General features: G+C 42.5%; 2 protein-coding genes across 3 annotated transcripts in view; one reads left to right on the plus strand and one right to left on the minus strand.

The window, feature by feature from the left end:
* Positions 1-476: 476 nt before the first annotated feature.
* Positions 477-18,725, minus strand: part of afap1l2 (actin filament associated protein 1-like 2) — a 39,945-nt gene continuing 21,696 nt past the window's right edge. The window contains exons 5-20 of one of the 2 annotated variants that reach the window (XM_080048498.1): positions 11,592-11,703; positions 10,501-10,584; positions 9,784-9,995; positions 8,931-9,110; positions 8,747-8,833; positions 8,532-8,616; positions 8,310-8,414; positions 7,757-7,965; positions 6,196-6,341; positions 5,986-6,097; positions 3,672-3,935; positions 3,139-3,439; positions 2,436-2,609; positions 1,861-2,048; positions 1,129-1,314; positions 477-951 (exon numbers count right to left, since the gene is read on the minus strand). In XM_080048498.1, the coding sequence (XP_079904624.1) occupies positions 925-951; positions 1,129-1,314; positions 1,861-2,048; positions 2,436-2,609; positions 3,139-3,439; positions 3,672-3,935; positions 5,986-6,097; positions 6,196-6,341; positions 7,757-7,965; positions 8,310-8,414; positions 8,532-8,616; positions 8,747-8,833; positions 8,931-9,110; positions 9,784-9,995; positions 10,501-10,584; positions 11,592-11,703 (2,472 nt within the window). In that variant the 3' untranslated portion in view covers positions 477-924. The remainder of the gene's footprint in view (positions 952-1,128; positions 1,315-1,860; positions 2,049-2,435; positions 2,610-3,138; positions 3,440-3,671; positions 3,936-5,985; positions 6,098-6,195; positions 6,342-7,756; positions 7,966-8,309; positions 8,415-8,531; positions 8,617-8,746; positions 8,834-8,930; positions 9,111-9,783; positions 9,996-10,500; positions 10,585-11,591; positions 11,704-18,725) is intronic. The other variant, XM_080048499.1, reaches the window with a different exon arrangement.
* On the plus strand, positions 16,629-18,146 carry LOC307267270 (kelch repeat and BTB domain-containing protein 13; the record flags this gene model as incomplete). The annotated part of the gene is made up of 1 exon (XM_080049551.1): positions 16,629-18,146. One exon carries the CDS (start codon positions 16,629-16,631, stop codon positions 18,144-18,146), a length of 1,518 nt encoding a protein of 505 aa, XP_079905677.1.

Here is an 18,725-nt window from a genome sequence, read left to right on the forward strand (position 1 = left end):
AGGCTGCTTCTGTTTTTAATTGTACTGTGTACTTAAGTAATTTAGCTTTGGGGGGAAATAAAAATATATATAATGGGCCGAATTCCATAATACATCAACAATCCAGCTTTAGAAAAACAGTTTTTATATTTAGCAGAATAATTCCACTTAACAAGGTTTCAAATGGTATATTTGAAATACATGGCATAGAAATTAATAGCCAAAAGTCAAATTTAAACACTGAACCGTTTACCATTTGAACACCCTCTGATAAAATGACTCCCCTTCATGAATTCTTTATTACTTCATTAGTGTAAAGCGCCTGAGTTGATTCTAATTACCCTGTTACATTGTTAATGCTGCAGGCTTCTAGTGTCCTTTGCTTTGTTACTAAAGTTCATTTCCAACAGACAAGTCTGACAGACAGATGTGAATGTTGAATTGGCGAAGGAACAGATTTCAAGCTTTCAGTGTTGTCAGTACAATTTTTTATTTGAATAAAAAGTGCATTTTTAGCTAGCAATACAAGCCAAAAGGCTGAATAATGGTGTAAATATATTTACATCTTGGCTACCAACATATATGAACCAAGCTACAATCTAGAGTGTACAAAATGGCCCAATTTTGTGTGTGCGTGTGTGGGGTGGGGGGGGGGGGGGGGGGGGGCTGTCTTCCTGTATCAAACTTTAGTGGTTTCAAATGTTTGTTCATTTTTACCAGGTACAATTGTTAGGCCGAAGAAAAAATGCTACTACATCAACGTCCCTCCCAAAATTGTTTGAAACTAAGATCATCCAGTGGTATTTGAGAAGATGTCTCCCGCATCTCTCCGATCGTCTCTGAAAGTCTTGGAAAGGATGGAGAATCCAGAGAGAGGAGGAGGAGGAGGGTGTTCATTTATAATGTCTGGTATGTGAGGTCAAAGGAGGGCATTCAGGTTTCCTTCTAGGTGGTGGTTTTCTTCTCCCACTCCTGTAAATAAAGATTTTTTTTAATATAGAATAGAAATTATGATCATACAAAATGATATACAATCATAGAAGCACTTTCTGAATTATGCTTCCCTTGCGCTGCGTGGAACTTAAGCCGAATAGATATTCAAACTGGGAACAAACTCTTGATTCTGGATCCATGTTTCAAACCTCTCACCTTTGCTTTCTGGAGGACTTTGCCTTTGGTGGCCATCATGGAGACAGGTCTGTTCTTTAGCGCGGAGGCAGAGTTGACTGGGGAGGCTGGGTCTGCTGCACTGACGCTGCTGTTGGAGGGCTGTTGTGGTGTTGACGATGATGATGATGACGATGTCTGGGGAGCCGGCATGGTTGCTGCTTTAGGCTGAGGGGAAAAGGGGTGGACAACTAGTTAAGGAGTGAAGCAAACATCAGCAGCTCTGACTTAAAGCCTCTGGAAACCCGGTCTAAAAAAGTAAAAGAAAATCAATACATGATATCAAAGTTGGGTGTCTTAATATAAGCTTTGACAAAAATCTGATTAAAAAACAAATCTTCGTACATTTGATAAAACTTTGTTTAAAAAAACAGCTTTTTTACTAGACAGTTTCACAGGACTACTGTATGTAGGTGTGGCTGTAACAAACAGTGTCCATGTCAACAGTCATCGTTTTTATATTGAACTGTGTCATAAGAACCAGAGCATAGCCCCACCTCATCTAAAATTACTTTCTGTGAAGTGTATCATCTTTAAATGGATTACATTTCAAGAGATATTTATCTTGAGAGATCTTTTTTTAGATGCTTACTATCATGCAACTATCTCCCCAAATGACATAGTTAGAATGCTTTGGTGGATTTGGATTTACAGGGGCTTTAAGAGTTGAAAGACTCGGACGTCAACTTTTATATTTTGGTCTGATCCCTTTACCGTGGGTGTTTCCTGGAGGCTGCTGTCCAGCGTGGTTCCCAGTGTGAAAGGCCCAGACTCCACCTTCTTTAGACTCTCCTTCACTTCCATCAGCCGTAGCTCAACCTCCACCCTGCGCTGCTCCGCCTCCCGACACGCCTCCTCCTTCTTCTTCAGACAGGCTTCCAACGAGGCCTGCTGCTTGGGATCTGAGGACAGAGTAGACACAGGCGTAAGGATCGCTGCAAATCCCTGTTGTCGTGGTGGTGATGTGCCGCATGGAGTTTGGTGTGAAGGATGGCCTAGAGAGGAAGAGGGGCCGACCAGTAACCATGAGGTCGCTGGTTTCGATCCCCAGCACCGGACAGTAGGCTGCTATTTCTAAAACTAGTGGTGGCTGGTATGACATCTACAGTGCCCACCATCTCTACCATTGTGTCCTTGAGCAAGGCACTTAACCCCAAACTTCTCCAGGGGCGCTTTACTATGGCTGAACCTGCGCCAAGACCCCCTTCCGAAGTGTGGTAACTTGAGAGGGGATATGTGAAAAGACAAATTTCAATGTAGCAGTTGACTAATAAAGTAACTTAACTTACCTTGACAGGCACTGAGCTCCTCTTTGGCGTCCCTCCTCTCCTTCTTCAGGGTTGCAAGGCTGCTCCTCACCTCCTCCCTGTCTTTCTCCAGGCGGTCGCGCTCGTCAATGTAGCGCCGCAGGTCTGCCTCCGTGCGGTTCTTGCCCAGTTTACCTTCGACTGCACCGTGGGATCCTGGGATTTAGAGTTTCAAATTTGTTGAATTTTAGCTAACACACAAGTGTGTCATAAGAGAATATCCGATATTTATCAGGAAATGTGCAGAAGAGTGCAAAAAGAGACAATGAAGATGCATTAAAGGTGGGGTCAGTGAACCTGGAGAACACAGTCTAGGCTCTGTAAACTGGTATGTAAACAAAGGGTATGATAACAAAGTGTGCCCATCGTAGCTAGTAACATGCCTGTTTATAGAAGCCTAGGCTGGTTATTGACACTGTTTTTTTTCAAAGCACACACAGTACTGTCAGGTAGCTGACCTTGAGGAAATATTCACTGATTTGGACAAAAAAGTGATTTTAACAACAAGCGTCGTCTGACTCCACCTTTAATTATTAAGAAGCAAATTTCTGAGGTCATTAAAATCTGCATTCCACTGTGAAGCTGTGCCTTTGACTGCAGAGGCTGCAGATCTTCACTAGAGGGAGCTATCGTAATAACAAAGGACCCAGCAAACTAGTCATCCCTTCTTTTTTTTCATCCTCACCTATGGTATGTGCCTTGGGCCGATGGGGTTGAGGACTGTGAGGGAGCCCAGAAGACGTCTGAAACGTTGGGCCTTTGTGGGTCTGTACTGGGGATGAGCTGAAGGCCTGTGGGATTCCCAGGCTGCCTCTCTTGGGGGTCTCCTGGCTCTGGGATGAGGTCTTGACTGGTTGGGCTTGTGTCAGGACTGGAGGGGGAGTTGGTGGCTGCTCTTGCTCTGGTTTGCTGGTAGCAGAGGTCGTTGAAATTGGTCCGTTTGACACAAGTGTCGACTCTGGCTCAGTTAAGTTAGCTGAAATTACCTGGAATTTATCCATAATGTATATCATTAAAGCACAACATATTATGTATGAGTATAAGGCAGGTAAATAGCATTTTCCACAGAAGAATTTCAGCCAAGAGAAAGATCAGAAATGTATTTAATATGATAATCATAATACATATCGTTTTGGTAAACTTAATATTTTTTTATAGCCATTTGCTCAAAACACAGCAAATATAGCAAATCTATCTGAATACATCACTTTTACCGACCTCTTTGATTTGAGATTCTGTCTCCTTCTGGTCCTCTTCTGGGACTGGGGAATGTGTAGAAGTTTCTTTGGTAGGAGGGGTTTTAGCCCCAGAGGACGTGTGGAGGAAGGAGCGTAAAGGGACCAGGTCAAGGTAGACCTTGTTTTCAGTGTCCTGTGCTGTTCCTTGCTCTGTTTCTGAGTCCTTGTTGTCCTGTGTGCACGTTTCACTTTGTTGTTGAAGATTGTTGTCCTCGCTGTCTGGCAGGCCACTCTCCTCCGCATCCTGTGTTGCAGGGGAGCAGGATGTTATGAGATGGAAAGCAGCCAGATGAAGTGAGTTCAAAAATGAAACTAAAACTAAGACTTGATTACAAAACAACAGATAGGGCAGAGAGACTGAAGGTTTGTATTACCAAAAATAAACACCACCAGGGGTAGAGCTTGACTTAAACAAATGTGAAAAGTAAATTTTTTGACTCCTGCTGACACGATTTCAAATGCAAAAATCCCATGATTTCATTCTGTTAACAATTCATTCATTCAATGTGATTTCTTTTTTCTAAAGTAGTGGTTAAAAAAAACACATCCTATTTTTAACATTGACATAGGGGAGAGTGGCCTAAGTTGTGCCGGTGGGGAAGTTGTGCCACCCCTTGTTTCTAGAAAACCATAGAAGAAATTGGAAATGTGACCACATATTTAAGAAGAGCCATCCATTTGACTCATCCTGTAAAGAAGGGAGAAACATGGAATAAGATATAAGCACATTTAAGCTCAAAAAACTGTTTTTTGCCTCTAAAAGTAAAATTTCCATGATCAAGGTTTTTTGATTATTATGTCTGAATAATTATAGACACGTTTGAAAACATTTGACACATGTTTTAGTGCTTCAGTATGCTACACTTTGTGTCTATATAGTTAGCACGATGTCAGTCCTAAACTGCTGCATCATGCTTATTATCCAAAATTCTGGGGTTGGGGTGATTTGTGCCAGAGGGCCTAGGTGAGTTATAAGTAAGTAAGTAAGTAAAATGTATTTATAAAAGCACTTGTATAACAGTTTGCACTGTCCAAAGTGCTGTACATAGTGCATTCAGTAGGTAAACAATGAAATAACAATAACAAAAATGAAAGACATAAAGCCCATACATCCACATATAAACAAAGATAGTAGTGCAGAGGTAAGATAGTTAATGGGGAGGAAAAACCAGGGTGTACAGATGGGTTTTGAGCCTTGATTCAAAGGCAGAAATGTAGGGGGAATCGCATATGCCAGGTGGCAGTTGGTTCTACAAGGGCGGAGCAGCTAGTGCAAAGTACATTTCTGAGAGTTGTGCCATTGGCATGGCTGTTTACGCTGGTCACCAAAAGAAAGTTATTGTCTACAGTAGCTCAGAAGAGAGTGACATCTCCATTCCACTTAACGACACCACTGATGAGAGTTCAGATGGCCAGAAAGATGATGATAGTGACTTTGTCATTGTGAGCTTTGCAGGTAAAACCATTAGATCTGCTAGGCCTTTGTTTAAGAAAATTGTCCTTCAATCTTTGTAAAATATTTACTTTATTTACTTTAAATCTTAAATATGTAATTGTCTTATGGATTTGTCTTGCATTACAGTTTATGAGATATATATCATATGGCACAATTCACCCCATGGTATTCTCTCCAATGGCACAACTTACACCACACCGGGGGCAAGTTGTGCCACAAGACAACTTTTTTTCCGAAAGTTATATTTCTTCAACAGTTTATTCCAGATCCAAAGTTTTTATTGCCAGGGATGCACAACACCCTGAAATATATGTACATATTTGAGTTGGAGACTTTACTGTCAAGGCCTCACTTTAAAGTCACTTTGAGTAAAAAGTGGCACAACTTAGGCCACTCTCCCCTATTATGATACATATTTGTGGATATTAGAGCGAACAAATTAATTAACTGATTAGTCGATCAATAAAAAATTTGTTTGCATCTATTTTGATAATCACCTAGCGTCATTTTCCACAAAGGCACAGAAAATAGTCTTAAGGAATCGCTGTATGCAGTCCTAATGGATGATTATCAATGACTAAAGTCAAAGTTTCCTCTTTTAATGCAGTAAACTATAATAGGACGTTTCTTTAAAGTGACTCCACAAAGCAAAATAATAAACCCCATTTCTCCGGTCATCAGCGTTTGCTGTGATAAACATCTACTACAACATTGAACAACTGACTTTCCAAAAACTAAACAGATGTACGTGAAGACTGTAGTTATGTTGGAAGACGATCAAGTGCCTGAGTTATTTTGGCTCGGGATAACTTGCTGAACATTTTAATCAGGAACATACCTCTGGATCGGCTAAAGACGCCACATCATCATACAGTTCATCAGAGTTGTAAGCGATGGAGGGCGGGTTGTCTATGTAGGCGTTTTGCTCGGAGTGCCTCCTCTGCATCAAGCTACACAGACACAGAAATACACAGGAGGTCACGCTTAAACAGTGAGCCAAGGCGCGCTTACGGCAGTGGGAACAGCATCCCTGAAAAGTAGATCTTACAATAAGGAAGTCTTGGCAGCATTGACGATGCTGGAAATCCTCTCGGCGTTGACGTAGTCGTACGTCAGCTCCTCTGGGTCCGTCTTGCTCCCAGTCTGCGACAGCAAGAGGCCCAGCCAGTGGCCCATGTCTGCGGACGTCTTGGCCTGAGAAGAGGAGAGGGGAAGGGAGAAGGAAAACCAGTTACAAACCAGCTCAAGACGATTGCTTTTTATTTCACCTTTATTTATACAGGCAAGTTGATGCACCATACCTTACATTCCCATCAGTATTTCAATTGCGCAAAGACTTGTTAAGAAGTGAAAATGCTTCTCGTTGGCTGAGCAGTTCTACTCATGTACGCTTCCGTCAGTCTGCCCCAGGGCAGCTGTGGCTACTATGGTAGTTTACCACCACCAGTGTGATTGTGTGTGAATGAATGGAACCTGGAACCCTGTAAAGCGTCTTTGAGTGCCTTGAAAAGCGCTATATAAATCCAATCCATTATTATTATTATTATTAAGTATCCATGGTGGTAGGTGCACACAAAACAGCTCTTCATAATAACCAGTCTAAATGACAACCATAACAAGACGGTTTCATGGAGAGACAGCCTATTATAATTGGGAGCGATGCAAACTGCTCCTCTAATAGAACTGTATGAAGTGTTACCAACACATCATAGTATGACACTCTTCCTTTAAACTAAAACAGTTAAGAACCTGAAATTGAAAAAATATATAAAGATGAGAGAAACATCACGTTAAATGCCGCAGAAAAAGCCCTCAAATATTAAAGACTAAACATTAAATTCCATTGCCTATGACCAAATATGCAGGCTAGCAGGGTGGTACTGGAAGCCTAATGGAAAAGGGCGTAGTATTAGTCCCCCAAATCCCAGTGCATCCACACCCTTCACACACACACACACACTCACTCACTCACTCACATAGGCAGACAAACACACGGACCACCCTTGTGCTCACTCATATATTATATAGGCTAAGTTTGGTGTCAGCAGAAAAGGATTTCCAAATGAGGACATGTCAGTGTTAAGGGATCCTATAAGTCGCTGCACACCATTTTATCTTCTTAAGAAAATGCTGACGTTTGTTTTTGTTTTGTTTCCTCCAGACATTTTGCCATTGGAAACCATATTAGTCTTCTGGTTATTTCTCAGAACAACAGAGACCCGTCCTCTTGTACATGAGTAACACTGAGACATGCTCTCATCTGAGTCAAACATGTGCTGAGAACAGGAAACCCACTGCACCTCATCAGATATCATGTTCTGTTTTCAATCGTCTTTTGTAAACAGTGTGTCTGGCTTGTAACCCCACCAGCTAGGTCTGACCAGCCCCCAACCAACTAACACCCTGTGCTTTGTCAAAAGATGTCAGGTTGTAAACCATTTATCTAGGAAAGCTTGGAGAAGAATTTGCATCACTCAAACAACTTTTACATTTTATCCAGCTTTGGTGGTCATAGCATGGTCTAAGATTTGATTTCCTTACAAACCCAAATCCAGAACATTTTCAGGGGGATGTTGCAAAGCAGCAGAAAAAGACAGTGTTGGGTGTACCTCTAGGGTTGCCAGCTGTGTGCCTTCCATGTCGATCCTAAAGGAGTACAGGTGCTCAGGGCTGGGGTCGGGCAAAACGCTGCAGCCCCCCAGGGACACGGCAGGCTGGCTCACTTTCTTGCCCTTGTCCTGGTAAAACCACAGCTGTCCGTTCTTTATAAGACACCAGCAGGTCCGCCATTGGCTGTTCACCAACACGTTGAGGTAGCCTGAAAGATGATGTGACTCAATCAAGATGTAGCTGCTTATAAGCAAGCAGAGAAATAAGTCTCATACACGCTTTCATACTGGGAAAATAAAATTGGACCAAGAAAATAACTTTGGGGGACTAAACACTGGAGAGCGGATGAGGGGGCCCGGACTATGTTACTATGATTACATTTTTATAATGAATGTGTTTAGTTTGATATAAAATAACTACATATGTGCTGGTATGAATAGTATCCAGCAAAGGCTACAAAACTGAAAGTAGCTACTGTATGTCCAAGGTTAAGAACATGCTTTGGGAATTTTGCATCTTTTGGCATGACATGTACAGTAAGTTTCTGCTCACCTGAGGTGTCCACACATTTCCCTGTGCTCTCCAACGAGGAGGGTTTCTTCTTGCCAATGTTCATGAGGTTGCTGAACTTCAAACCTGCACCATATTTTTTCTTCACTGTGGCGAGAAAGAGATTAACTTTATCAGATAGGCCTACTCCAGCATAATGCCTTAAACATTATTTTAAACACAATATAAATGGAAAAATTAAACGCTAAGGACAGAGTGACTCACCATCTTTGTTTTCGAGAGTTTCAGCATGGCTGTCGGTGCTGCTGCCGCTCTCTGAAGCCACTGAGTATCTCTCACTCAGCTCTCCCTAAAAGAAGATAGGATTGACGTTTTGGTCAGAAATAAAAATTATGACAAAGGCAGAAAATAAATAAAAACTGTTACTGAGCCCTATGGTTCCAGGTACGCTAAAGCACAGAAGTTTGAAGTGGACGTACCTTTGTACAAATGAGCCTTGGGGAGTCGGACACAGAGTGCGGGGGGTCACAGTTTTCAGCTGGCTTGGGGCTTATCTCCTGAATCACCTAATGAACAAGAAGTGGTTCATTAATGTGCTCATTGTAAAAACTGCAAATAGTTTAGGAAAGATAATTAGAAGGAAGTATTTTTGGGATGGCTTACCCTCAGCCACTGCTCTGTCTGCTCCTTGCTCTGAAGGCCCAGCACGATGGCCTCCAATCCCACTGGAATGATCTTCAGCTTGTGCTCTTTCCTCTTCGGTGGCTTCTCCTTGTAGACTACACTGCAGCCCAACAGACTCACATCCAGCAGAGGTGTCTGCTCCTTGGAGCTCTTATAACACTGAAGGAGTCAGAGATATCGCTGATTTAACCTTCTGAGTGAGTGTACAAGAGATGACTGTAGGCACTAGCTGAACAGCACAGTATTGTAGAACAGCATATTTTAGGTAGGGACGTAGGGTATGGCATGTTAAGAATGAATTCTCTAATTCACGAACTACAGTATATCCTTAAATAAAGGGAAGCGAGTGCTGTAGGTTACTGTGTTGTTGAAAATAGGAAGCTTGTATGCAAGTATGGTAGGTATATCAGAGATTTGTTCCAGTTGCCTATGAGAGCTGTATTCATCTCTAACTCTAACTGCACTCCATGACTTTACTCCTTTGCACTCTCTCAGCCCAAATGATGATAGTCAACATAGCCTACTATCATAGTCCTACAGTACTGCTTCATTTGTTTACAGGTTGAGTTATTGGACTACATTTTTCCATTCTAAAAATAAGAGGCAGCATGTGACAGCAAACATCTGGGTTTGAAATACATTAAGAGTTGGGTTTGCTTACTTTAACGCAATCTTTTTTCCATGTTGTGAGTTATATAGAACTGTTAAAACCCTAAGGGGAATATAAACAAACCCTAGCCTTCATGAAACACTTGAGCGATCTCTCACGACCACAATTGATGTAAAAAAAACAAAAAACTTTTAATTCATATTTTCACAGTCTTAAGCCCACCATTAGGCGATGTTCTTTGATGACGCACAGCTGTTTGGCCCACTGGCCCAGCCACTTCTTCCTCCACAGGAAGGCACAGATCTGAGCGTCCTTCATCAGCTCGATGGACGCCTCCGTCGACGGCCACTGGTGCTGCGCTGACGGCGACTTGCCCCTGGTCACTTCCTCCTCATCATAGGATTCGTATGAACTGCTAACGGCCTCTCCGTCATCTAAGAAAGCAACAAAAATCATAAAAAGTGATGCTTTGACTAAAGGGACTAATACAAAGAGGGATACGAGTTTGGGGATTAAAAAGCATGATTAGCAGAATGTTTTTTTTAAATGATTTTGAAGGACCAAATGATGTCGATGGCGGCGGATTTCGTGATCTTGATGACCTTCTTCAATGGAAGATGATTCCCTTGCAACAATCCGGCTGCAAATAAGCTTCTAGAGCATTGATGGAAAATGGAGACAGGAAAGAAATGACCAAAATATGTTGAAAGGGAAAACAAACGACGACAACAAAAAAGAAGAAAATGGTAGGATGGGGTTGATTAATATCTGGACATGAAGTTGTTTCTCTGCATGCAAAATGCTGGTCATGCTGGACACTGAGGGGCATGCCGATTGGCCCGTGCACATTCTGGTTTGTGCCTAGAAACGACTGCAATACCAAGACATGCCATTCATTAACACACACACACACACATCCAGTGATAAAGAGGTAACTACCCCTGTTGATAACCGCATATACCACACTGTCAGAGCTCTGCACTCGCATCCAGGGCCCTGAAAGGAGGCCAAAACAGCCCAGATCTACACATCATCAAAGGAAACAAGAAGAAAGTAGCAAGATTGAAGAAAAAATGTGAAAAAGAAATCTAAAACAATCTTTAGAAATGATACATGACACCATTAGAATCACATAAGGAAAACCTGACGGGTCTTCTGGTAACTATAAACATGATGCATGAAGTGTAGTCCTAATTAACCTTATAATACATCATAATCTATAATAATAACATGCCAATAGTTTAAAATTATTATTTATTGCTTACGTCCAAGATGGCCAGATGAAGTTGTGTGAACAACAAACATGCACCTTCTGGCCGATCAAGTGGAATACTCTTCACAGCTGTGTGGTATCATAATATTTGTTCTGTGCAGCAATTCTGAAGAACTGCCTTATCAGCAGTGCACCGAAAATGATTAAAGTAACTTTATCGTAGCCCAACGTGTGCACAAAGCTACTGCGTCCTTCAAGCAAAGCAAAAGTTTTATTATAGAATGTGGTTACGTGTCTCGATGCATGAGAACAACTTTAGCTATTATTAGGGTGTTGTTCTTGCAGTGGGTCGAAACCCTCCACATTGAGAGAATGTAAGCAATGGTTGCTATTGTGTCAGTTTCCATTTAAGTTAACAGCTCAAGTTGTTTCCAGAATAACAAACACATTAGGGTTGATGACAGTTCAGATACGTCGGTTCACTCATTGGATTCCAGGTTTAGGAAAGTTAGGCCTTAATGTATAATGAACAGCAAACTGTCACACATCTTATTTCATAATGTAATGCTTTTTAAGAAGGGTTTCAGAAATGTACCAGTAATGATCTCACAATGATCAGTTAGTATTTCAATTATCAAACAGCCCCCAAATGACTTGGATAAAACCTCTTTTCACAGTAAAATAAGATTCCCCCTTACATGAATGCCTCTTTCACAATAGTGATGCATGTATCCTTTGCAGAAGTATTGTTCGGATTGTATAAAGTGCATTATAGGCTACTGTAGTGAGACTGTATACTTAATCGAACAGTCCTTACCATTTAAAGTTTCCTCGTAGGGCTGAGCCTCTTCATAGTAACTCTCTGAAGTGTCTGTACAGGCTGGAGTAGGAAGTGAAGGTAGGGGGAACGGCTCTCGACTCGCAGCACTCTGATGGTTGATCAGAAGGGAGGTGAGGGGGGGGAGGGAATAAATACTGTTGTCATTTAGCAATTTCCTAACAAGCATATAACCTCCATACAATTATGTTTAATGAATGGCCTGGAGAGGGAAAACATTTCCAGGTTAGCATCAACAGCAACATTATCATCATGTAGTTCTTCTCCCCGCAAGGATAAACCTGTGGTTAATCCAGCTGTCACTTCAGGAGTAAGTAGGGAATTCCTCGTGTAACCAATCCTCGTCTGACCCGGTGCACTACCAAGAAAGTTACATGCTGTCATTCAGGGAGGACTGTGTGTGTGTGTGTGTGTGTGTGTGTGTGTGTGTGTGTGTGTGTGTGTGTGTGTGTGTGTGTGTGTGTGTGTGTGTGTGTGTGTGTGAGAGAGTGTGCTTGCGTGCATGTGTGTGTGTGTGTGTGTGTGTGTGTGTGTGTGTGTGTGTGGGCCCAGTGGCTTTCCTGAAATCAATCAGCAGTCTGGCTTCACTTCTGTCTCTCTCTCAGTCTTCTCATCTCCTGTGTGGTAAAGACAGTCTGCCTGCGCCTTCCCATGCTGCTGGAAACCACCAGACTCACTGCTGCTGTTTGGCTTGCCCAATTCATTTGGAATATCGCCATTGCTTTTATTCCTTCACTCAAGGCAGTTAGTGAGTAGCTACTTGATCCATCTGTCATCACATTATTGAGTTATTCCTGTCTTATGTTGTTGTTTATGAAGTGGAGAATCTTTAAGAATTTCACGGAACACACCCTAAGACCTTTTAACGGTGTATAAATGATATGTGTCTCCAAACTAAATGTTAAAAAATATAGGAATGCAATAATAACAATCAGCATTTCTTATAGCATTCAGGATATATTTTTAGTTTATTGTATATAATTCACACATACATATAACAAAAGCTATGTTGTGATGTAGATTAAACAACCATATGGACAAACAATATTGTATTATATTACTATAGCATCCTAACTGATGAGAGGGCATGGCATTTTGCCGATCATCATATTGGATGATGTCACACACCCACCCATATGGTAACTGTAAAAAAAAGAGAAAAAAGTCATAGGCTATCCTGTATAAAAAATAAAAAATAAAGTCTTAGAGGCGAGTCACAGTTGTTTTTGTCTTTCTTTGGAACTGTGAAATTCAAAAGATATAATGCATGTCAATTTCTTGAACTTTCACCCCTGTCTTTGAGGGACGACTTTGTGGGAATGAGATCATCAGGTGTTTGCATGTCAGGGCATTGAAAGCTGACTTTGTTTGTTGAAACAAACACCTCCCACCAGTTGGAATTTCTTCATTGAAAAAACAAAAAAAAAATCTCTTTTATCCTGTGACTGCATGCATATGGCAGCAGGCAGAAGATTGCAGATATGCAAGTTTTGTCTTGGTAAATACAAGACCTAGGTTGAGATACTGTCTAAAAGATTCCTGAGCCGCCAGTGAAGATTGAAATCTGTGTATTCTTTCCAGTGTAAAGAGATAAACATTGGCAAAGGGATGGATGCTGGAGACAGACTTCCAGAGAAGAGAGATTATTGTTTAGGTACACTTAACCATCTTAAAAATGCTGCAAAATTCGCATGCATTTGGTTGTATTTTTTTTTCTCTTGAATGAACTCTGTGAAACCCTAGGAGTTGAAAGCGATTTCTCAACAACGTCCAAAGTTTTCCTCCCACCACTGATCTGAACACGCTGTCTGCACTCCTTCATTTTTACTGTTCTCCCCCCAAGGCTGTCATAGAAAAAGTCAGACATGACCCTTAATCATGAGGAGCTGCATCATGCCATTGGGGAAGCTGACTCTGTGAAAAAGAGTTGAACATATTCCATGAAATCAGATTTTGTTAAATTATGGGATCAGTTTGTCAAACTGCTTAGTTTTCCCTTCAGTATAGCAATGTTTGATACTGAAAATACCACTCCTTTTCTGCAAATAACTATAAATATAACTGTATCTATAACTGTTTTTATATTCTACAGTAAAGTGTTAATACAGTAACTGGCTCATATTAGATGTACAGACCAACAAAATACTGAAAAAAAAATCATAACTGTCTGTTTGTATGAAAAAACAAAATTTCTGATGTGGACTGTCGGAGACAGTCAAATCCAAGTAAACAGGGATTGCCCCGTTTGTGAGCTGTTTTCCCACCATATCACACTAGTGAAGAAATACTTTTCCAGTAATTCATAACAGATGCTTTCATAATGACTGGCGTCATATCACGATCAGCATACAGTCATGGTGACGGAGACTTGTTTGTGCGATTAAGCCCGCATGCCAGAAAGTGGAGGAGAGGATCCACAGAAAAACACAACTGAGTGGGACAGAGATGTTATCACTGCAGTTAAAGGAGGGTTACATCGGTTATACATTATGGAGCTGGCAATTTTTTTTTTTTTTTTTTATATTGCAGCCGTCAGCAAATACAAATGTCAGAATGTGATATGAGTTACAGTTCACTCTTTTCAAAATGATGCAATGCAAATAAATTACCCCAAAAAAAATATATTAATGTGTTCAAATTGTATACTGAGAAAGCTACAGTTGTTGACCGAATAACATCAAAACTTTCAAAGACAGGTGTCACAAATGCATTCCATTTAGTGCCAAAGCCTTACTTTTGTGCACCCTGGTTCACTTTTACACCAACAATTAACTGGAACACTTAGTAACACTTGTGTTTCTCACGCCGTCTTTAACCAGAATGTCTGTCAGGAAAAAAGGCTAGCTACTCTATTTACATCCAAGCATTTCAGCTTGCAACGTTAACAACTTATCACCTTTGGATATAGACGAACCCTCTTAGCACCTCAAAGACAAAGAAAGCCTACACAACCAAACCTTAAACACACTGTTAATAAGTTAAGGGGACACATCATTAGGCTTAATTGGCATTCTCGGACAAAGGCCCGATCTAAGCTTCGAAGTAGAACAACACAGACGTCAGACGATGGACCATTAATCGCAGACGGGCAGAGTGGAATTAATTTCACAATGATGAAAATAAACAAGGTTTCGGATCAAGGGATCCAATATGATGTGTGTCACTGACCTTAACATAATTCTCTCAGATTAATGAATGTTTTAATCATCGTTCTTTTTGGGCTGATAAATTAGTTTAGTAAATCTAAAAAATCTAAACTTCCAGGACAGTACGTTAAGTCATTTATATAAGTGCTTTTGATATGACCAAGAGAACTAGACTTAATCCATTACAATGACCATAACAGAGATCTGGAGATTTATGAATTTACATGACCCCAGGCAGCTACAAAACATCAAGTGTTGACAGGAACATCAGAGAGGAAAGTGATTCTTCCGGGAAATGGACTGTAAAGTGTAGTACACACTCACAGCACACGTATACACACACCACAGCACCAACAGTGTAAACTGCTCCACAATGAAGAAGAAAAACAGCAGTTCAAGCATCTGTTATTAATTAAAACAAAGAGCCAGGCATTTCAGAGCAGCAGCAGCAGCAACAGCAGCAGCCCCCCCCCCCCACAACGCCCACCCACCCTTATCTCTATCTTCCACTCTTTTTCTCTCTCCATCTCACTCTTATCCCAACAAAATAACTACATTTGCCTGATATTGGGGCTAAATGTAAAGAGGTGTCAGATTGGACAGATACTGGGCAAGAGGATGGAAGGAGAGGAGACCATCGTGCAACCACTCCAGTCACATTAGCCCTTTCCTTTCAATACTCATACACACACACACACACACACACACACACACACACACACACACACACACACACACACACACACACACACACACACACACAAACACATCAGAGTAGAAGGAATGGAGCATAAATAACAGAGCAAGGAGAGGGGCGGCGGAGGAGGAACAGGGGTGTGGTGGAGGGGCTTTGAGTAAAGAGTGGGAAAAAGAGCCCAAAAAACGAAACAGTCAGAGGAACATGGAAAATCCCTGGTTCCCATGCCAGGAATCCGGCACAGCGAATAACACACAGACAGACAGACACACACACACACACACACACACACACACACACACACACACACACACACACACACACACACACACACACACACACACACACACACACACACACACACACACACACACACACACACACAGTATCTGACAGGGCCTGCTGGGAGCTCAGAGCGTAGGAGAAGGTAGTGATAAAAAAATAATCAGTTTTCGGGAAGCCAGATTCAGGAGAACTCACCGGGGCCTTTGCTATCTCTCCGCCACTTGTAACATATAATTTTTTGGTTCGGAACACTGTAAAATGTCAACTGAAAACTATTCCAATCATTTTGGAGGCATGAATGGAAATGCAAAAAATAGCTCAGCTCCGTTGCATAGTGGGAGGCAGAAAAAAAAAACCTCACATGAACCTCCTCTTTAACCTTTCATATTTCCGGTTCCAGATTGTGGTTTATCCTCTAGTTGAATGCATACATGTTTACACATCAACCTAAAACTTACAACTTTAAATAAAGAAAACATACGTGGGTATAACAATGACACAGTCTTGTTAAACAACACTGGTTTAAAAAGGGACAATTCTGGCAGATAACGTAATCATGAATAATTCAGCAAAACGCTTATACTTAGCCAGTTATACTGCGGCTATGATAATCACCAGTTGCCGGCAGCCACATAACCGCTTACTGTGCGTGTCAACAGTTTTCCTTTCCCTGCCTGACGCTTGCAAGTGACACAGCTGCTATCTATAGTGCCGCTCTATTTTCGGACCATGCAAGACGGAGACGCAATGGAACCCTCACAAACCTTTATTTACCGTTCAGTGGTGCTGAGGGGAAAATGGCTAATCTGCACTCGAGTCACACGCTGCATTGTCACTTGAGAGCCTGCTTGAAAAGGAATAGAAAAAAGGCCCGTCTTTAAAGAGATCATGGAAGTGCCTGAAGGCCTGGGAGTCAACCAGGATATTCATGCTGAGAATGCGACCCTTGATCTGGCCGACAGTGAGTGCCCCGCGGGCTGGGTGAGAGTGAGGGTGGAGGAGAGCTGGTTTACTGTGGAGCGGGCCTTGCTTGCGAGGAACAGCGACTACTTCCGTGCTCTCTTCCTCTCTGGCATGATGGAAAGTGGCCGGGACGAGCTCTACCTGAAGGGAGCAGTGCGCGCTAGGGGTTTCCTCATTGCCCTTGCAGTCTGCAGGGGCGAGGTCCCCACTCTCAGCGAGCCGGACGAGCTTGAAGAGGCCGTGGAGTGTGCCGCTTTCCTGCAAATGACGTGTTTGGTGCGGCATCTTTGCGACCTCATCGACACGGACAACTGTCTCTTGCTGTTCCATGCGGCCTCCATCTTTGGGGTACACGCGCTCTTTCACCACGCTGCTCTCTTTCTCTGCGACGCTTTTGACTATTTGCAGGAAGCAGCAGAGAGCACGATCCCCGAAGAGCTTCTTCGATATTCTCGGTCGTTGTCTCCTGCTTCTTACGTTGCGATAGGCACACACTCTCCTTCACTGGAACTGATGCACGACTCCTTCAGGGTCATTTGCTACCTTGATGAGAAAGAGGGCGAGTGGAATCATCTGACAGACCTCCCGACTCTCTGCAGCACCTCCATGGCTGGAGTGGCGGTGCTCGACAATCGACTGTACATCGTCGGGGGAATTTACGGTTACGGTAAGGACACGGTGGACGGCGGCTTTTGCTACGACCCTGAATCAAAGGTTTGGACCACACTTCCGGGTCCCCAGCAACCAAGATATGACTTCACCCTGATGGGGCACGAGGGCAGGCTCTACGCCATTGGTGGAGAATTCCAGAAACAGACCATTCGCACGGCAGAGCGTTACGACATTGAGAAAGGAGAATGGACTTCTATACAATGTGCACCGAGACCTGTCGCCTCTGCAGCTTGTGCTGTTGCAAGACGGCGGATGTTTGTCTGCTTCTGGAGACCACCAGATACCACAGACATCTATGAATACGCACCAGTGAGAGACGAGTGGAAACTTGCAACCACCCTGATCAAACCTCAAAGCTATGGCCACTGTATGGTAGCCCACAGGGACAATTTGTATGTGATGCGCAACGGGCCTAGTGACGACTTCCTTCGCTGTCTAATGGACTGCTACAACATCACGACAGGCCAGTGGACTGCCCTGCCAGGACATTATATTAACAGCAAGGGGGCGCTGTTCAGTGCTATGGTAAGGGGCGACTCGGTGTTTACAGTAAAACACATGCTAACTCTTGAGTACACCATAGCCGCAGATGGATGGAAGCCCCGCAGGCAGATGAAGGGATTTCCAAAGAGCGGTTCACTGTGGACGTGTTTACTTAGGCTTCCCAAGACGGGTCCAGTCATACCACAGCTGGATGCACACGGGAAGGAAGGAGAAATGTCTTTGCCAGACACATCTGAGGGACTTGTGGAAGATATACTGCGAATGTGAAATTACTGCACGCATGAAAAGAAATGTCATGTTTTTGTAAGGTTTCTAAACAAGAATATAAGCCTAAGAATTAAAAAGACATTTAACTAGACTGGAGATTGCATAGTGACACAAAAGCTAATTTCTTTACAATCACTTTCACATGCACCCACACTTGTACACACATGCACACGTGCTGACACTAAGCATTTGTTCTGATTAGCAACAGCTGCTACTGTAGTTTATATTAGTGTGTGTGTGTGTGTGTGTGTGAGGGGGGGGGCTCTGTGAATGTGTGTGTGTGTGTGTGTGTGTGTGTGTGTGTGTGTGTGTGTGTGTATGTGTGTGTGTGTGTGTGTGTGTGTGTGTGTGTGTGTGTGTGTGTGTCTGTGCAAAGTTCAAAGCCACTGACGGGATGTTCTAAACCTCTCATTCTCTACGTTTTTCCTGAAGTCACACTGGGCCAATTCAGGAGCCACCGGGCCTCCCAGCCGACATAAAACACACCATGGCTCTCACACACACTCCTGGACATTCACTTCCCCAGGTTTTGTTACCCCATGAGTGATTAAGTACCTGTTTCTGTAGGGGAATATATTT

Source organism: Ammodytes marinus (genome assembly GCF_949987685.1).
Source record: "Ammodytes marinus genome assembly, chromosome: 20".
Lineage (NCBI taxonomy): Eukaryota > Metazoa > Chordata > Actinopteri > Uranoscopiformes > Ammodytidae > Ammodytes > Ammodytes marinus.